We start from the raw sequence: 16820 nt of genomic DNA on the forward strand, positions 1-16820 counted from the left end.
GATTTCTCTGCTTGCTGGTAGCTCTGGGGTGCTGAGTTGCTCCCCCCACATCGTTAGTTGGTGTGGGGGTTCTCGCATTCTCTGCGTGGATATTTTTGTATAGGGTTTTTTACTGACCGCACAGATCCCTTGCTATTTTCTGCTATCTAGTGTTAGCGGGCCTCATTTGCTTAACCTGTTTCATCTCTGCGTTTGTCTTTTCCTCTTAACTCACCGTTATTATTTGTGGGGGGCTGTTCTATTTCTTTGGGGTTATTTCTCTGAGGCAAGTGAGGTCTTACTTTATCTCTAGGGGTAGTCAGTTTCTCAGGCCGTGAAGAGACGTCTAGGATTTCAGGAAACGTTCCACGGCTACCTTTAGTGTGTTTGGTTAGGATCAGCTTTGCGGTCAGTCCAGTTACCACATCCCCAGAGCTCGTCCTATTGTCTCTGACTTAGCTGGTTAGATTCGTGATCCTAAGCCACTGGGATCATAACACTGAACCTCCATATCAGTACCAAGCTCCTGCACCATCCAAAAATCAAGGGGAAAAAAAAAGACGAAACAAGCAACAAGGAAAAAAAAACTATGACTCAGAACTTTCTCTTCCCTCTTTTGAGATGCATTTAACACTTTGCTGGCCAGCTGTACTGTTATGACCTGGTGGTTACGGAGTGGTACTGAGATAACCTGGTGGGTAAAACCAATCATGGACAAGCTCAGAGGAGGTGGCAGCTCTACAGACAGTAATCACCTATATGACCTAGTGATTACGGAGCAGCACTGAAATGACCTAGTGGGTAAAACAAATAATGTACTAGCTCTGAGGAGGTGGTAACTTTACTGACCGCAATCCCTACTCCTAACACTAACACTAGAAATAGCCGTGGAGCGTTCCTATCTCTGCCTAGACGCCTCTTCACAGCCTAAGAACTAGCTACCCCTGAAGATGGAAACGGAAAACTATCTCGCCTCAGAGAAACCCCCAAAGGAAAGATAGCCCCCCACAAATATTGACGGTGAGTGAAGAGGGAAATGACAAACTCAGAAATGAAACTAGATTTTAGCAAAGGAGGCCACTACTATCTAAATAGACAGAGAAAGAAAAGGCTACTGTGCGGTCAGTATAAAAACTAAATGTCCACGCAGAGTTTACAAAAATAATCTTCACACCGACTCACGGTGTGGAGGGGCAAATCTGCAACCCCAGAGCTTCCAACTAGCCGGAATATTTCATGATGACAAGCTGGACAAAGAGACATAACTTAAACTGAACAAAAGGTCATAGGCAGGGAAACACCCAAAAACTAGCAGAACTTATCTTAAGCTGAAATGGACTGGCCAACAGAGAACTTCCAGGAAAGGACTCAATCCACAGGAAAGAACATTGACAGCTGGCATCAACTACAGCCTAAAGCCCAGTTAAATAACAAGGCCAGGGCACCGATTAGTGAAAGCAGCTGCTAAGTTCCACTTGAAACCACCAGAGGGAGCCCAAGAGCAGAACTCCCAAAAATACCATTCATGACCACAGGATGGAGCCCAAGAACGGAATTCACAACAGGACCCGTTAATCGGAGCAGGTGGCACCATACTTTGTTTTGTGCGATTGGGAAGCTTTGTAGCGATGGCGGCATTAATTATTGTTCCCCCCTGAGTAGGAGTAGTTAAAATCACCCTCGCTGCAGTGAGCCCAATAGCCAGTACATAGCAGGCAGCCTTTCTGGCGACAAATTACCCTAGGTGCAGTACCTAGTCTGACCTGAGGGTAAAGGGGGGCACCAGAGAGCTGCAAGTTCCAAGCCAGAACTGGGAAGTGGGATATAAATAAATCCCCTTCAGAAGGAACCAGGGGCAACCAAACAACCCCGGTTCACGAAAAATTGGTATGAGTGGTGGGGACAATAAAGATATCCTCCCCGGGATCCCTAACATATTGCTGGGATTCATGACATTCTGTTGGCAGCACGGTGTGAACCGTGACAAACACCATCAACGAATACAAGACAAAAGTAATTTCTAACAATCCACAAATGAAAAATTGGGCTCATTGGTCTGTCTCAAACGTCAATTTAAAATTTTACCTAAATTTTTCACCAAGTAGATTTAAAAAAAATTACACTCATTAAGTAGTTTGAGGCGCATAGTTAACCACAAATGAGAACATTTTGACCCAGAGTTCCAGTTTATTGCCTGCTTTGCATATATTATGGATCATTTGTTTTGGCCACAGATATATTAAGTCATATAACAAAATTGCCAGCCGTAATGTGAATTGAACTTTAGTTATAAGACCCATTAATTATCAGGAAAACGAATCTGCTTCAAGTTCACAGGGTGATCACACATTTTTGCATTTCTTCCTCTTAAGATAAATTTCTGCTTGAGACTTCCTTATTACTTTTGGAATTTGAACTCCAAGATTAATAATTTTCCCTAATCTCAAATATATATATTTTTGTACAGACCGAACAAAACACATTTCAATCCCCTAACGACCAGAGAATTTTTCATTTTTGCAATTTTGTTTTTTTCCAAGAACCATAACTTATTTTGTCAGCCCACATAGCCCTACGAGAGATTGTTTTAAGAGGGAGGAGTTGTGTTTTTCAATGACTCCATGCATTTTATCAAATGCAGTACTGAAAAATAAGGAAAAAATGTCAAACGCGGCAAAAAAAACCCTGCAATTCCACCACATTTTTGCAGTATAGGGAAATCAGAGTTTTCCTATGAAGCTCAGTCTGATGGCAGCTACAAGGACCGGCCATGGTAATCCATAAGTTCCCTCGATCACGTTGTGGACAGCCAATCGAAGCTAGTGCATGAAGGCATCGGAACTGATGCCATTTAAAATGCCGCTGTCAGAGAATGATAGCAGAATTTAAGTGAATAAACTACAGTGATTGCAGCAAGTTTACAGTTTCTGTAGTTACAGGCAGGTGCTGGCAATGTAACACAGCTGGCATCTACTTGGTATGAAGCAGGCTCAGCACCTGAGACTACTTCATACATTACTTACAAATCTATAAAAAAATGTACATCATGGGTCTTTAAGGAAAGGAATTTTCCATTTTACAATTGTAGTGGTGAAAACAAGTATTTAGTCAGTGACGAATCATGCAAGTTCTCCCACTTAAAAAGATAAAAGAGGCCTGTAATTGACATCATAGGTAGACCACAACTATGAAAGTCAAAATGAGAAAACAAATCCAGAAAATCACCTTGTCTGATTTGGCAAGATTTATTTTGCTAAATATGGTGGAAAATAAGCATTTGGTCACCTAAAAACATGCAAGATTTATGGCTCTCACAGACCTGTTACTTCTTCTTTAAGAGGCTCCTCTGTCTTCCACTCGTCATTACCTGTAGTAATGGCCCCTGTTTGAAATTGTTATCAGTATAAGAGACACCTGTCCACAATCTCAAACAGTCACACTCCAAACTCCACTATGGTGAAGACCAAAGAGCTGTTGAAGGACACCAGAAACAAAATTGTAGCCCTGCACCAGGCTGGGAAGACTGAATCTGCAATAGGCAAGCAGCTTGGTGTGATGAAATCAACTGTGGGAGCAATAATAAGGAAATGGAAGATATACAAGACAACTGATAATCTCCCTCGATCTGGGGCTCCATGCAAGATCTCACCTCATGGGGTCAAAATGATCACAAGAACGGTGAGCAAAAATCCCAGAACCACACAGAGGGACCTAGTGAATGACCTGCATAGAGCTGGGACCACCGTAACAAAGGCTACCATCAGTAACACACTACACCGCCAGGGACTCAGATCCTGCAGTGCCAGACGTGTCCCCCTGCTTAAGCCAGTACATGTCCGGGCCTGTCTGAAGCTTGCTAGAGAGCATTTGGATTATCCAGAAGAGTATTGGGAGAATGTTATATGGTCTGATGAAACCAAAGTAGAACTGTTTGGTAGAAACAAAACTCATTGCGTTTGTAGGAGACAGAATGCTGAGTTTCATCCAAAGAACACCATACCTACTGTGAAGCATGGCGGTGGCAATATCATGATTTGGGGCTGTTTCTCTGCAAAGGGACCAGGACAACTGATCCGTGTACATGAAGGAATGAATGGGGCCATGTATCGTGAGATTTTGTGTACAAACCTTCTTCCATCAGCAAGGGCACTGAAGATGAAACGTGGATGTGTTTTTCAGTATGATAATTATCCCAAGCACATCGCCAGGGCAACGAAGGAGTGGCTTCGTAAGAAGCATATGAAGGTCCTGGAGTGGCCTAGCCAGTCTCCAGATCTCAACCCCATAGAAAACCTTTGAAGGGAGTTGAAAGTCTGTGTTGCTCAGCAACAGGCCCAAAACATCACTGCTCTAGAGGAGATCTGCATGGAGGACTGGGCCAACATATCACCAACAGTGTGTGCCAACATTGTGAAGACTTACAGAAAACATTTGACCACTGTCATTGGCAACAAACGATATATAACAAAATATTCAGATGAATAATGATTCAAATACTTATTTTCCACCATATTTTGCAAAATAAATCTTGCCAAATCAGACAAGGTGATTTTCTGGATTTGTTTTCTCATTTTGACTCTCATAGTTGTGGTCTACCTATGATGTCAATTACAGGCCTCTCTCATCTTTTTAAGTGGGAGAACTTGCACAATTGGTCGCTGACTAAATACTTTTTTCCCCACTGTAATTTTCATAAAATCTGAATGATCTGATGAATGTACAGTACAAGGAGCATGAGTGAGAAATGAGTGTTTTTATCTTTATGATTGCCATGAAATAAAGTTTCGCTGCTTGAGACCAGGAAAGACAGCTCCAAAGCACAAATATCTTCCTCATCATAGAGACAGAAAGACAGGTTATTGTGCTTCGGGGTGGACTGTGGGCAGGTGTTTCTTTGGTCTTTTCTTGGTTTCTCTGGCCTAGAGCAGGAAGATCAGACTCTGCCTAGAATCCTACCCCGAATCACAGGCATAACTTTAACTGAAAACTTCTAACACTGATTACACAAGAACCACAAGATGGATTTCATCACCCCAGGTATCATTTTAATCAGTATAACAGTGCCAACCTGACAATGTCTGTAGTTTACTTAGCAAAATCCTGCTGACAGGTTCACTTTAAGTTATCTTGTGGTTTACTATATCATACCTATATATTTCTATTTCAGATCTTCTAACACCTCCAGACCTGATCGTTTCTTCTTCCATTCGCCCGGTAGATGGCACCACCCTGAATTTGAGGTGTGATATAGGGACACAGACTGTCCATCGTGTTTACTTCTATAGAAATGATGAATTACTGTCTTGCAGCTCCATTCATCTATCGTGCAGTAGTTCTAGTGTCTACCTGTACTTCAATCCCATCCTGAGCAGTGATACTGGTATTTATACTTGTGGCATTGAAAATCCTGTAAGCAACAGCATGAGTATCGGTACCTACCTGGATGTTGCAGGTAAGAACCATAAGCTATAAAGAAATTCAACATAGTTTATAGATTACAATAGGAAAACTGGATTCTGATATTGTTGTCTTTGGGGGTCATTACGCACACGCTGCATCATGTCCTGCAATCAGGTTTTGTAGTTGAACCATTCTCCATCATCCAATGCAGTAAATTAATACAAAGAGCAGCTATTAGTACAGAGGACAAGCAAGACCACTCAGACTTACCATCTATCCTGATTATTCTCTGAGGTTTTAGGATAAGGGGGTGTAATAATCATGAATTAAAACCTTTTTTATACACTACAGAGCTGCATTCACAATTCACCAGACTTTAGAGCTATTGATTTTCCTGTATAAAGGTGTCTCTTGTAAGTTACATACCAGGAACTATTACTATTAATGATGAGCCAGCGTGCTTGGCATTGCTCTGCACTCGAACGAGCATCGAAGTGCTCAAGACACGAGTATCTCTGGTGCTCGAACACCATGTTCGTGTCCCCGCCAACGTTTCGCAACTTTTTTCCAAAACTAAACATGAGGGGATTGCCTGACAATCACGGTAATGCTGTAGCCATCTGATAAAACCCTATGACGCGATGTTCGCCCCACTGTACCTGTAAACAGAGAAGGGAGAGTCGCTGCAGAAGGGAAATTGAGCGTTATAGGCCTTGCCGAAGAAACCTAAAACCAACAGTCCTTGTCAGGGCGCCATCTATTGTACTGTATTCAATACTGCTGTGAGCTTTACTATTTAGTATAGGAATAGCTGGTGGAGAAGGGATATTGCATCTCAGGTACTACTGAAGAAAAGAAAACCTTATCAGGGCTCCATCTATTCTATTCTAGTACCTAATAATATAGCTGTTAGCTGCAGCACATACCTAATTTAAAATGCACAATGCGTGCGGTAAGGGACCGGGAAGTAGGCATGCTACTGATGGTTGACGCAGAGGCCGACGCTGTGGAAAAGGTGAACTGTGCCTGCTGCAGGAGCACAACAAATATGCACACCTACATGACCTAGCTTCCTGTCCCACTTTGCAGGGGTGCACGGGACAACACTCTTGAAGCCAGAACAGTTCGAACAGGTGGTCGGTTGGATTGCAGATAATACTGACAGTCTGTTTCGCAGCACCACCCTGTCTTCCACACGGTCCAGTCTCACTAGCCAAGAGTCTAGACCACATAATCCTTATCCTGATCCCCCTTCCTCCCACTGTGTTGGGTCCCAGGAGACAAGTGATCCCATACTTGGACACTCTGAGGAGCTCTTTACATTTCCATTTTATTGATTCTGGCCCCTCGCCCTGCACATTTCAAGAGGGACTTGAAAGACAGTGTGTAGTGATGCTCAAATATTTGAGCATCCATGGTCAGAAGAAGATGACGGTGGGGAACAGCAATTAGTGTCTCAAGAGTTAGATGATGAAGAGGCTCAATTGTCAACAAGTCATGCTATTGAGTCAACAAGTCAGGAGGAGTGTTGTGAATTTGCTTTTTGCTCCCTCTAGTGGTTACTAGTTTTTTGACTCTGGTTTTTCTGTCTTTCCTTTTATCCGCACCTGGGTCGTTAGTTAGGGGTGTTGCTATATAAGCTCCCTGGACCTTCAGTTCAATGCCTGGCAACGTAGTTATCAGAGCTAGTCTGCTGTGCTCTTGTCTACTGATCCTGGTTCCAGTTATATCAGCTAAGTCTGCCTTTTGCTTTTTGCTATTTGTTTTGGTTTTGTATTTTTGTCCAGCTTGTTCCAAATCTATATCCTGACCTTTGCTGGAAGCTCTAGGGGGCTGGTGTTCTCCCCCCGGACCGTTAGACGGTTCGGGGGTTCTTGAATTTCCAGTGTGGATTTTGATAGGGTTTTTGTTGACCATATAAGTTACCTTTCTTTATTCTGCTATCAGTAAGCGGGCCTCTCTGTGCTAAACCTGGTTCATTTCTGTGTTTGTCATTTCCTCTTACCTCACCGTCATTATTTGTGGGGGGCTTCTATCCAGCTTTGGGGTCCCCTTCTCTGGAGGCAAGAAAGGTCTTTGTTTTCCTCTACTAGGGGTAGCTAGATTCTCCGGCTGGCGCGTGTCATCTAGAATCAACGTAGGAATGATCCCCGGCTACTTCTAGTGTTGGCGTTAGGAGTAGATATATGGTCAACCCAGTTACCACTGCCCTATGAGCTGGATTTTTGTATTCTGCAGACTTCCACGTTCCTCTGAGACCCTCGCCATTGGGGTCATAACAGTTTGCCAGGCCAGTATTAAATGTTTAATGCATTGCAGAAGAGGGATTATAAGAAAGAAGATTCTGAGGTTTTTTTTTCTCCTTTCCCTTTACCTCAGAGTGGCTATGCTTGCTGCAGACATGAATGTCCAGACCTTGATTACAAGTGTGGACCAGCTGGCTACTCGTGTGCAGGGCATACAAGACTATGTTATCAGAAATCCTAGGTCAGAACCTAAAATACCGATTCCTGAACTGTTTTCCGGAGACAGGTTTAAGTTTAGGAATTTCGTGAATAATTGTAAATTGTTTTTGTCCCTGAGACCCTGTTCATCAGGAGATTCTGCTCAGCAAGTAAAGATTGTTATTTCGTTCTTACGGGGCGACCCTCAGGATTGGGCTTTTTCGCTGGCGCCAGGAGATCCGGCATTGGCTGATCTTGATGCGTTTTTTCTGGCGCTCGGTTTACTTTATGAGGAACCCAATCTTGAGATTCAGGCAGAAAAGGCCTTGCTGGCTATGTCTCAGGGGCAGGACGAGGCTGAAGTGTATTGCCAAAAATTTCGGAAATGGTCCGTGCTGACACATTGGAACGAGTGTGCACTGGCCGCTAATTTTAGAAATGGCCTTTCTGAAGCCATTAAGAATGTTATGGTGGGTTTTCCCATTCCCACAGGTCTGAATGATACTATGGCACTGGCTATTCAAATTGACCGGCGGTTGCGGGAGCGCAAAACCGCAAATTCCCTCATGGTGTTGTCTGAACAGACACCTAATTCGGTGCAATGTGATAGAAAAACCGCAAATTCCCTCATGGTGTTGTCTGAACAGACACCTGATTTAATGCAATGTGATAGAATCCTGACTAGAAATGAGCGGAAAATTCATAGACGCCGGAATGGCTTGTGCTACTACTGTGGTGATTCTACACATGTTATCTCAGCATGCTCTAAACGTATAGCTAAGGTTGTTAGTCCTGTCACCGTTGGTAATTTGCAACCTAAATTTATTCTGTCTGTAACTTTGATTTGCTCACTGTCATCTTATCCTGTCATGGCGTTTGTAGATTCAGGTGCTGCCCTGAGTCTCATGGATCTCTCATTTGCTAAGCGCTGTGGATTTACTCTTGAACCATTAGAAAATCCTATTCCTCTTAGGGGTATTGATGCTACACCATTGGCAGCAAATAAACCGCAGTATTGGACTCAGGTTACCATGTGCATGACTCCTGAACACCGCGAGGTGATACGTTTCCTGGTTTTACATAAAATGCATGATTTGGTCGTTTTAGGGCTGCCATGGTTACAGACCCATAATCCAGTCCTGGACTGGAAGGCTATGTCAGTCTCAAGTTGGGGCTGTCGTGGTATTCATGAGGATTCCCTGCCTGTGTCTATTGCTTCTTCTACGCCTTCGGAAGTTCCGGAGTATTTGTCTGATTATCAGGATGTCTTCAGTGAGTCTGAGTCCAGTGCACTGCCTCCTCATAGGGACTGTGACTGTGCTATAGATTTGATCCCAGGCAGTAAATTTCCTAAGGGAAGACTGTTTAATCTGTCGGTACCTGAACATACCGCTATGCGTTCATATATCAAGGAGTCTCTGGAAAAAGGACATATTCGTCCGTCTTCTTCCCCTCTTGGTGCGGGATTCTTTTTTGTGGCAAAAAAGGACGGATCTTTGAGACCTTGTATTGATTATCGGCTTTTAAATAAGATCACTGTCAAATTTCAGTATCCTTTACCGCTGTTGTCTGACTTGTTTGCCCGGATTAAGGGTGCCAAGTGGTTCACCAAGATAGACCTTCGTGGTGCGTACAACCTTGTGCGCATTAAGCAAGGTGATGAATGGAAAACCGCATTCAATACGCCCGAAGGTCATTTTGAGTACTTGGTGATGCCTTTTGGGCTCTCCAATGCGCCTTCAGTTTTTCAGTCCTTTATGCATGACATTTTCCGGAAGTATCTGGATAAATTTTTGATTGTTTATCTGGATGATATTTTGTTTTTTTCTGATAATTGGGATTCGCATGTGGAGCAGGTCAGGTTGGTCTTTAAAATTTTGCGTGAAAATTCTTTGTTTGTCAAGGGCTCAAAGTGTCTCTTTGGTGTACAGAAGGTTCCCTTTTTGGGGTTCATTTTTTCCCCTTCTGCTGTGGAGATGGACCCAGTCAAGGTCCGAGCTATTCTTGATTGGACTCAGCCCTCGTCAGTTAAGAGTCTTCAGAAGTTCTTGGGCTTCGCTAACTTCTACCGTCGTTTTATCGCTAATTTTTCTAGCATTGTGAAACCTTTGACGGATATGACCAAGAAGGGCTCCGATGTAGCTAACTGGGCTCCTGCTGCCGTGGAGGCTTTCCAGGAGTTGAAACGCCGGTTTACTTCGGCGCCTGTTTTGTGCCAGCCTGACGTCTCACTTCCCTTTCAGGTTGAGGTGGATGCTTCGGAGATTGGGGCAGGGGCCGTTTTGTCGCAGAGAGGCCCTGGTTGCTCTGTTATGAAACCTTGTGCCTTTTTCTCTAGGAAGTTTTCGCCTGCCGAGCGAAATTATGATGTGGGCAATCGGGAGTTGTTGGCCATGAAATGGGCATTTGAGGAGTGGCGTCATTGGCTCGAGGGTGCTAAGCATCGTGTGGTGGTCTTGACTGATCACAAAAATCTGATGTATCTCGAGTCTGCTAAACGCCTTAATCCGAGACAGGCCCGCTGGTCATTGTTTTTCTCCCGCTTTGATTTTGTTGTCTCGTATTTACCAGGTTCAAAGAATGTGAAGGCCGATGCTCTTTCTAGGAGCTTTGTGCCTGATGCTCCTGGAGTCGCTGATCCTGTTGGTATTCTTAAAGATGGAGTTATCTTGTCAGCTATTTCTCCGGATCTGCGACGTGTGTTGCAGAGATTTCAGGCTGATAGGCCTGAGTCTTGTCCACCTGACAGACTGTTTGTTCCGGATAAGTGGACCAGCAGAGTCATTTCCGAGGTTCATTCCTCGGTGTTGGCAGGTCACCCGGGAATTTTTGGCACCAGAGATCTGGTGGCCAGGTCCTTTTGGTGGCCTTCCTTGTCAAGAGATGTGCGGTCATTTGTGCAGTCCTGTGGGACTTGTGCTCGAGCTAAGCCTTGCTGTTCTCGTGCCAGCGGTTTGCTCTTGCCCTTGCCTGTCCCGAAGAGACCTTGGACACATATCTCCATGGATTTCATTTCTGATCTTCCGCTATCTCAGGGCATGTCCGTTATCTGGGTGATATGTGATCGCTTCTCCAAGATGGTCCATTTGGTTCCTTTGCCTAAGCTGCCTTCCTCTTCCGATCTGGTTCCTGTGTTTTTCCAGAACGTGGTTCGTTTGCACGGCATCCCTGAGAATATTGTGTCAGACAGAGGATCCCAGTTCGTTTCCAGGTTCTGGCGATCCTTTTGTAGTAGGATGGGCATTGATCTGTCGTTTTCGTCTGCTTTCCATCCTCAGACTAATGGACAGACGGAGCGAACCAATCAGACTTTGGAGGCTTATTTGAGGTGTTTTGTCTCTGCTGATCAGGACGATTGGGTGACATTCTTGCCGTTGGCTGAGTTTGCCCTTAATAATCGGGCTAGTTCCGCCACCTTGGTTTCGCCTTTTTTCTGCAACTCTGGTTTCCATCCTCGCTTTTCTTCGGGTCATGTGGAGCCTTCTGACTGTCCTGGGGTGGATTCTGTGGTGGATAGGTTGCAGCAGATCTGGAATCATGTGGTGGACAACTTGAAGTTGTCACAGGAGAAGGCTCAGCGCTTTGCCAACCGCCGCCGCGGTGTGGGTCCCCGACTACGCGTTGGGGATTTGGTGTGGCTTTCTTCCCGCTTTGTTCCTATGAAGGTCTCCTCTCCCAAATTTAAACCTCGTTTTATTGGGCCTTACAAGATATTGGAAATCCTTAATCCTGTATCTTTTCGTCTGGATCTTCCTGTGTCGTTTGCTATTCACAATGTATTTCATAGGTCCTTGTTGCGGCGGTACATTGTGCCTGTAGTTCCTTCTGCTGAGCCTCCTGCTCCGGTGTTGGTTGAGGGCGAGTTGGAGTACGTGGTGGAGAAGATCTTGGATTCTCGCCTCTCCAGGCGGAGGCTTCAGTACCTGGTCAAGTGGAAGGGCTATGGTCAGGAGGATAATTCCTGGGTGGTCGCCTCTGATGTTCATGCGGCCAATTTAGTTCGTGCCTTTCATGCCGCTCATCCTGATCGCCCTGGTGGTCGTGGTGAGGGTTCGGTGACCCCTCACTAAGGGGGGGGTACTGTTGTGAATTTGCTTTTTGCTCCCTCTAGTGGTTACTAGTTTTTTGACTCTGGTTTTTCTGTCTTTCCTTTTATCCGCACCTGGGTCGTTAGTTAGGGGTGTTGCTATATAAGCTCCCTGGACCTTCAGTTCAATGCCTGGCAACGTAGTTATCAGAGCTAGTCTGCTGTGCTCTTGTCTACTGATCCTGGTTCCAGTTATATCAGCTAAGTCTGCCTTTTGCTTTTTGCTATTTGTTTTGGTTTTGTATTTTTGTCCAGCTTGTTCCAAATCTATATCCTGACCTTTGCTGGAAGCTCTAGGGGGCTGGTGTTCTCCCCCCGGACCGTTAGACGGTTCGGGGGTTCTTGAATTTCCAGTGTGGATTTTGATAGGGTTTTTGTTGACCATATAAGTTACCTTTCTTTATTCTGCTATCAGTAAGCGGGCCTCTCTGTGCTAAACCTGGTTCATTTCTGTGTTTGTCATTTCCTCTTACCTCACCGTCATTATTTGTGGGGGGCTTCTATCCAGCTTTGGGGTCCCCTTCTCTGGAGGCAAGAAAGGTCTTTGTTTTCCTCTACTAGGGGTAGCTAGATTCTCCGGCTGGCGCGTGTCATCTAGAATCAACGTAGGAATGATCCCCGGCTACTTCTAGTGTTGGCGTTAGGAGTAGATATATGGTCAACCCAGTTACCACTGCCCTATGAGCTGGATTTTTGTATTCTGCAGACTTCCACGTTCCTCTGAGACCCTCGCCATTGGGGTCATAACAGAGGAGGACCAGAGTGTGGAAGTGGAAGACGAGGTGGTGGATGATGTAGTCATTTATCCAACCTGGGAACGTGGCATGCAGAGCAAGCGCAGAGGGAGCAGGATCCAGAGCACCGCAACTGGCAGGCAGCGGCAGTGTAGTGGCTACAGGGAGAAGGCGGGCAATTATTTCTTATAGAACCCACACGTAGCAAGATCCCAGGCTGAGGGTTAGGTGTTCCCCAGTATGATGCTTTTTTATTGAAAGTGCGGAAGACAAGAAAAGTCATTTGCAACCTGTGCCATCCCAAGATCAGCATGGACCAGACTACTACCAGCCTGACCACTACCAGCTTACTCAGGCACATGTCATCCAAGCACCTGACTAGGTGGAAGAACGCCTGGGTCCACAATTACTGCCCCTTCCCCTGTGCCATGTGCTTGCAAAACCACTGTGCAGGACACAAGCACTGATGCCTCCTGCCCTGCACCTGTCTTTGGACCTTCGCAAGCAACATCAGCAACCATGCATACTCCCTTGTCCCAGAGCAGCATTTAGCTGTCCCTACCCCAGGCCTTGAAACACAAGTTGAAATACGTATCCATCCACCCACAGACCAAATCACTAAACACCTACATTTCCAGACTGCTTGCCGTGGAAATGTTACTGTTTAGGCTTGGGGAAACTAATGTTTTCTGCAACCTCATGGCAGCGGCCGTCCCTCAGTACTCGCCCCCCAGCCACCATGCGTTGTGCATCCTCGCCTTACACAAGCACGTGTCCAATAACATCACCTGTGCCTGTCAGGACTCTGAACATTTTTTACCTTTTGTGCATTACTGCCCTTTTTCAAGATGGCGTCTTTGGTCTCATGTGCACTGTATCTTCCTGCTATAAAGCTCCACCCCAGCCTTTAGTCTGTGCTAGATTATTCTGCCTTGCATCCAGCTCCTGACCTCTGATTACTTCCTGGCTATACACCTGCTCCTGTGAACCTGTGTGGTGACCCTGATACTCTGCTCTGAGTTCCTGCTGCATACACAAGCTTCCAGTAATCCTCCTTCATCTGCTGCTCGTGTTTACGTCTATCTGCATTTGCTGGACATGTAAGCTGTTGCTGCTTCGCAATAACCTGAGACTATTAAACAGGCCTCCCTGGTTGAGCTAAGATATGTTTTGAACTGCCTTATAAGCATATCTATCTGTGTCTGGACTAGACAAGGATTTATTCGTGTCAAGTATCCTCAAGAATAACTGTCCTTCATAGACTTTCTGCTTGATTGCATTCTCCTCTGAAGTTTCCTATAGACTGCTAAGCTGCGTTTATTATTTGCACCAAGTGTTGTGGACTTGAGTTTCTCTCTGCACCTGTTTGAATCACCGTGTGATAATATAGACTTTACCACTTATAAAACTGTGTCCTGTAGTTGTCTTGTTCCACGCAAAGAGTCTCCTGAGTTATCCCCTATAATTATTACAGGATAATCTAGCCTAAAAAAAAAAAAAGGAGACTGCTGGAACAATGACTGCAGGAAGCAGATTAGAGCAGGTGTTTTCCATAATTAGATCACTTCAGAAAGATGTGGAAGGTCTGCAAAAGAAGTTTGGAAGCTTTGAACTCAATCAACAAGTGTTTGGACAAACTTTGCAGGACTTGGGCAACCGCATGGCAGCCCAGAAAAACAAACTTGCTGGCACAGAGTCCCAGTATGGACGGGCTTTTCAGGACATAAGCACGCAAATAGCTGCACAAGTGACTTTACCCTCTGGGCAACCGCCACCAGCTAGCCCACCTAAGTTGCCCCCATTCAGATTTAATGGTGATCGCGACAAATTTCGTGGCTTTGTGAATCAATGTATGCTATATTTTGATGTGCATGCTGACCATTTTCCTACTGATAGATCCAAAGTATTGTGTGTAATAATGCTACTGACCTCACGAGCGCTCGCCTGAGCGAATCCGATGATTGAGTCTCGTGACCCACGGTTAAATGACTTGGATGATTTCTTGGCCGCTATGGCATTAATGTTTGATGATCCTAATCGCCGTGCAACCGATGAATCTGCTTTGTTGTCTTTACGCCAGGCTAAACGTTCTGTTATTGAGTATGCCACTGAATTCAGGAGATTAGCTATGGAGCACAAATGCCTATTTTTAAAAGGGGTCTGTCTAGTATTGTAAAAGATGAACTAGCCCGCTCTGAGTCACCACAAGAGCTAGAGACATTTATACAGCATTGTGTGCGCATAGACATTCGCCTTACTGAGCGTAGGCAGGAGAAATTTGCTGCATATAACCGTGCTTCTAACTTTTCCCTTCCTTCCAAAGAGCCTGCAGGTAAAACATCTCGGGAGGTGGAGGAGATGCCCATGCAAATTGATTCCGTTCAGAGGCGCGAGGTCAATGAGCGCCGGGAGCATCGCCTTCGTGAAAGTCTATGTTTCTACTGCGGCCAGTCTGACCACTTCTTGATCAATTGTCCTAACTCCTAAGTGTTCTAGGCGGCCTAACAAGGTGCTAGCAGCAATAGGGGAGTATGACAACTGTGATGATGAATCTGCCATCTCTGAATGTAGCCTGCCTTTAAACGCTGTATTCCATTTACTTTCTATGACCTCACCCCCCAAGGAGCTGAAGGAAAAGAACTCTCACTGTTCTCTCCCTATTAAGATACTGTGTTCAGGACAGTGGATTTCCAGTGCAGCTATGATTGACTCTGGTGCAGGTGGCAATTTCATGGATATCGCATTTGCCAAGGAACATGGCATTAAAATTCAGCAAAGAGCCTCTCCAATCACCATGGAAACAGTGGATGGGTCACCTTTAATCTATGGGCCTGTGGATCAAGAGACCATACCCCTTGAAATTTTGTTGGAGCCTAATCATCAGGAGCAACTTTCTTTCTTGCTAATTTCTTCTCATTTTCCTGTGATTTTAGGCATTCCGCGGTTGCGTTCTCAGAACCCAATTATCAACTGGGAGACCAAAGAGATTATCTCTCCAACAAGGAGCAACTCAGCATTAACAGAAGCTGTCCCTGAGTCCACGGCTACGTAACCACATGTACAGGTATTTTCTTTACCTCCAGCTTATAAAGAGTTCTCTGACATCTGTGACAAGAAGAATGCAGATCAGCTTCCTCCACACAGGCATTATGACTGTCCCATTGAGCTGCTTCTCGGGGCAGCCATTCCTTTTGGTAACGTATACCCTTTGGCGGCACCTGAGCTTCGAGCCTTAAAGGAGTATATTGATGAAAATCTGGCCAAGGGCTTCATATGTACTTCTTCCTCACCAGCAGGGGCACCTATCTTTTTTGTAAAGAAGAAGGATGGGACCCTGAGACCCTGTGTTGACTATCGAGAACTCAATAAGGTAACCATACGAAACCGTTACCCTTTGCCTCTGATTCCCGAATTACTGGAAAGAGTCCGCCATGCTAAGGTGTTCTCTAAACTTGATCTTCGTGGGGCTTATAATTTGGTGCGTATTCGTCCAGGGGATGAGTGGAAGACGGCATTCAGATGCTGGTATGGACACTTTGAATCTCTTGTGATGCCCTTTGGGCTTTGTAACGCCCCTGCAACATTTCAACACCTTGCTAATGACATTTTCAGAGATTTGTTGGACCAGTTTGTAGTGATCTATTTGGACGATATACTATTCTTTTCTGACTCTCTACAGGAACATGAAGAACATGTCAAAACTGTTTTAAGATGTCTGAAAGAGAACCATCTGTATATTAAGCCGGAGAAATGCGAGTTCCATCGTTCTGAGATACAGTTCTTAGGTTATATCATCTCTCCTCAGGGGTTGAACATGGAATCTGGTAAGATTCAGGCTATCCTTGACTGGCCGGTACCCAAGAACGTTAAGGAGGTCCAACGTTTTATTGGTTTTGCAAATTTCTACAGACGCTTCATTCGAAATTTTTCTGATATTGTCCCATTACTTCCTTGACAAAGAAGGAAAAGCCCTTTAAGTGGTCATCACAGGCTCAAGAAGCTTTTGATCGGCTTAAGATCTGTTTCACATCAGCACCGCTGTTGATACACCCAGATCCAACACTTCCTTTCATTATGGAGGTGGACGCTTCTGATAATGCCTTGGGGGCTATTCTCTCCCAAAGAACTGGAGAGAAGGGTCTGCTACATCCTTGTGCTTTCTTTTCCCGTACACTA

General features: G+C 45.0%; 1 protein-coding gene and 1 long non-coding RNA gene across 13 annotated transcripts in view; one reads left to right on the forward strand and one right to left on the reverse strand.

Annotated features, from left to right (window-relative positions):
* The window catches only part of LOC143770347 (uncharacterized), a 137351-nt gene that overhangs the window by 65008 nt on the left and 55523 nt on the right, over positions 1-16820 (reverse strand). The gene's annotated exons all lie outside the window — the stretch shown is intronic.
* The window catches only part of LOC143770343 (cell adhesion molecule CEACAM1-like), a 93433-nt gene that overhangs the window by 31979 nt on the left and 44634 nt on the right, over positions 1-16820 (forward strand). For 9 of the 10 annotated variants that reach the window (XM_077259873.1, XM_077259877.1, XM_077259874.1 and 6 more), the window contains exon 3: positions 5147-5431. In XM_077259873.1, the coding sequence (XP_077115988.1) occupies positions 5147-5431 (285 nt within the window). The remainder of the gene's footprint in view (positions 1-5146; positions 5432-16820) is intronic. The other variant, XM_077259876.1, reaches the window with a different exon arrangement.

This window comes from Ranitomeya variabilis, chromosome 4 (assembly GCF_051348905.1).
Source record: "Ranitomeya variabilis isolate aRanVar5 chromosome 4, aRanVar5.hap1, whole genome shotgun sequence".
Lineage (NCBI taxonomy): Eukaryota > Metazoa > Chordata > Amphibia > Anura > Dendrobatidae > Ranitomeya > Ranitomeya variabilis.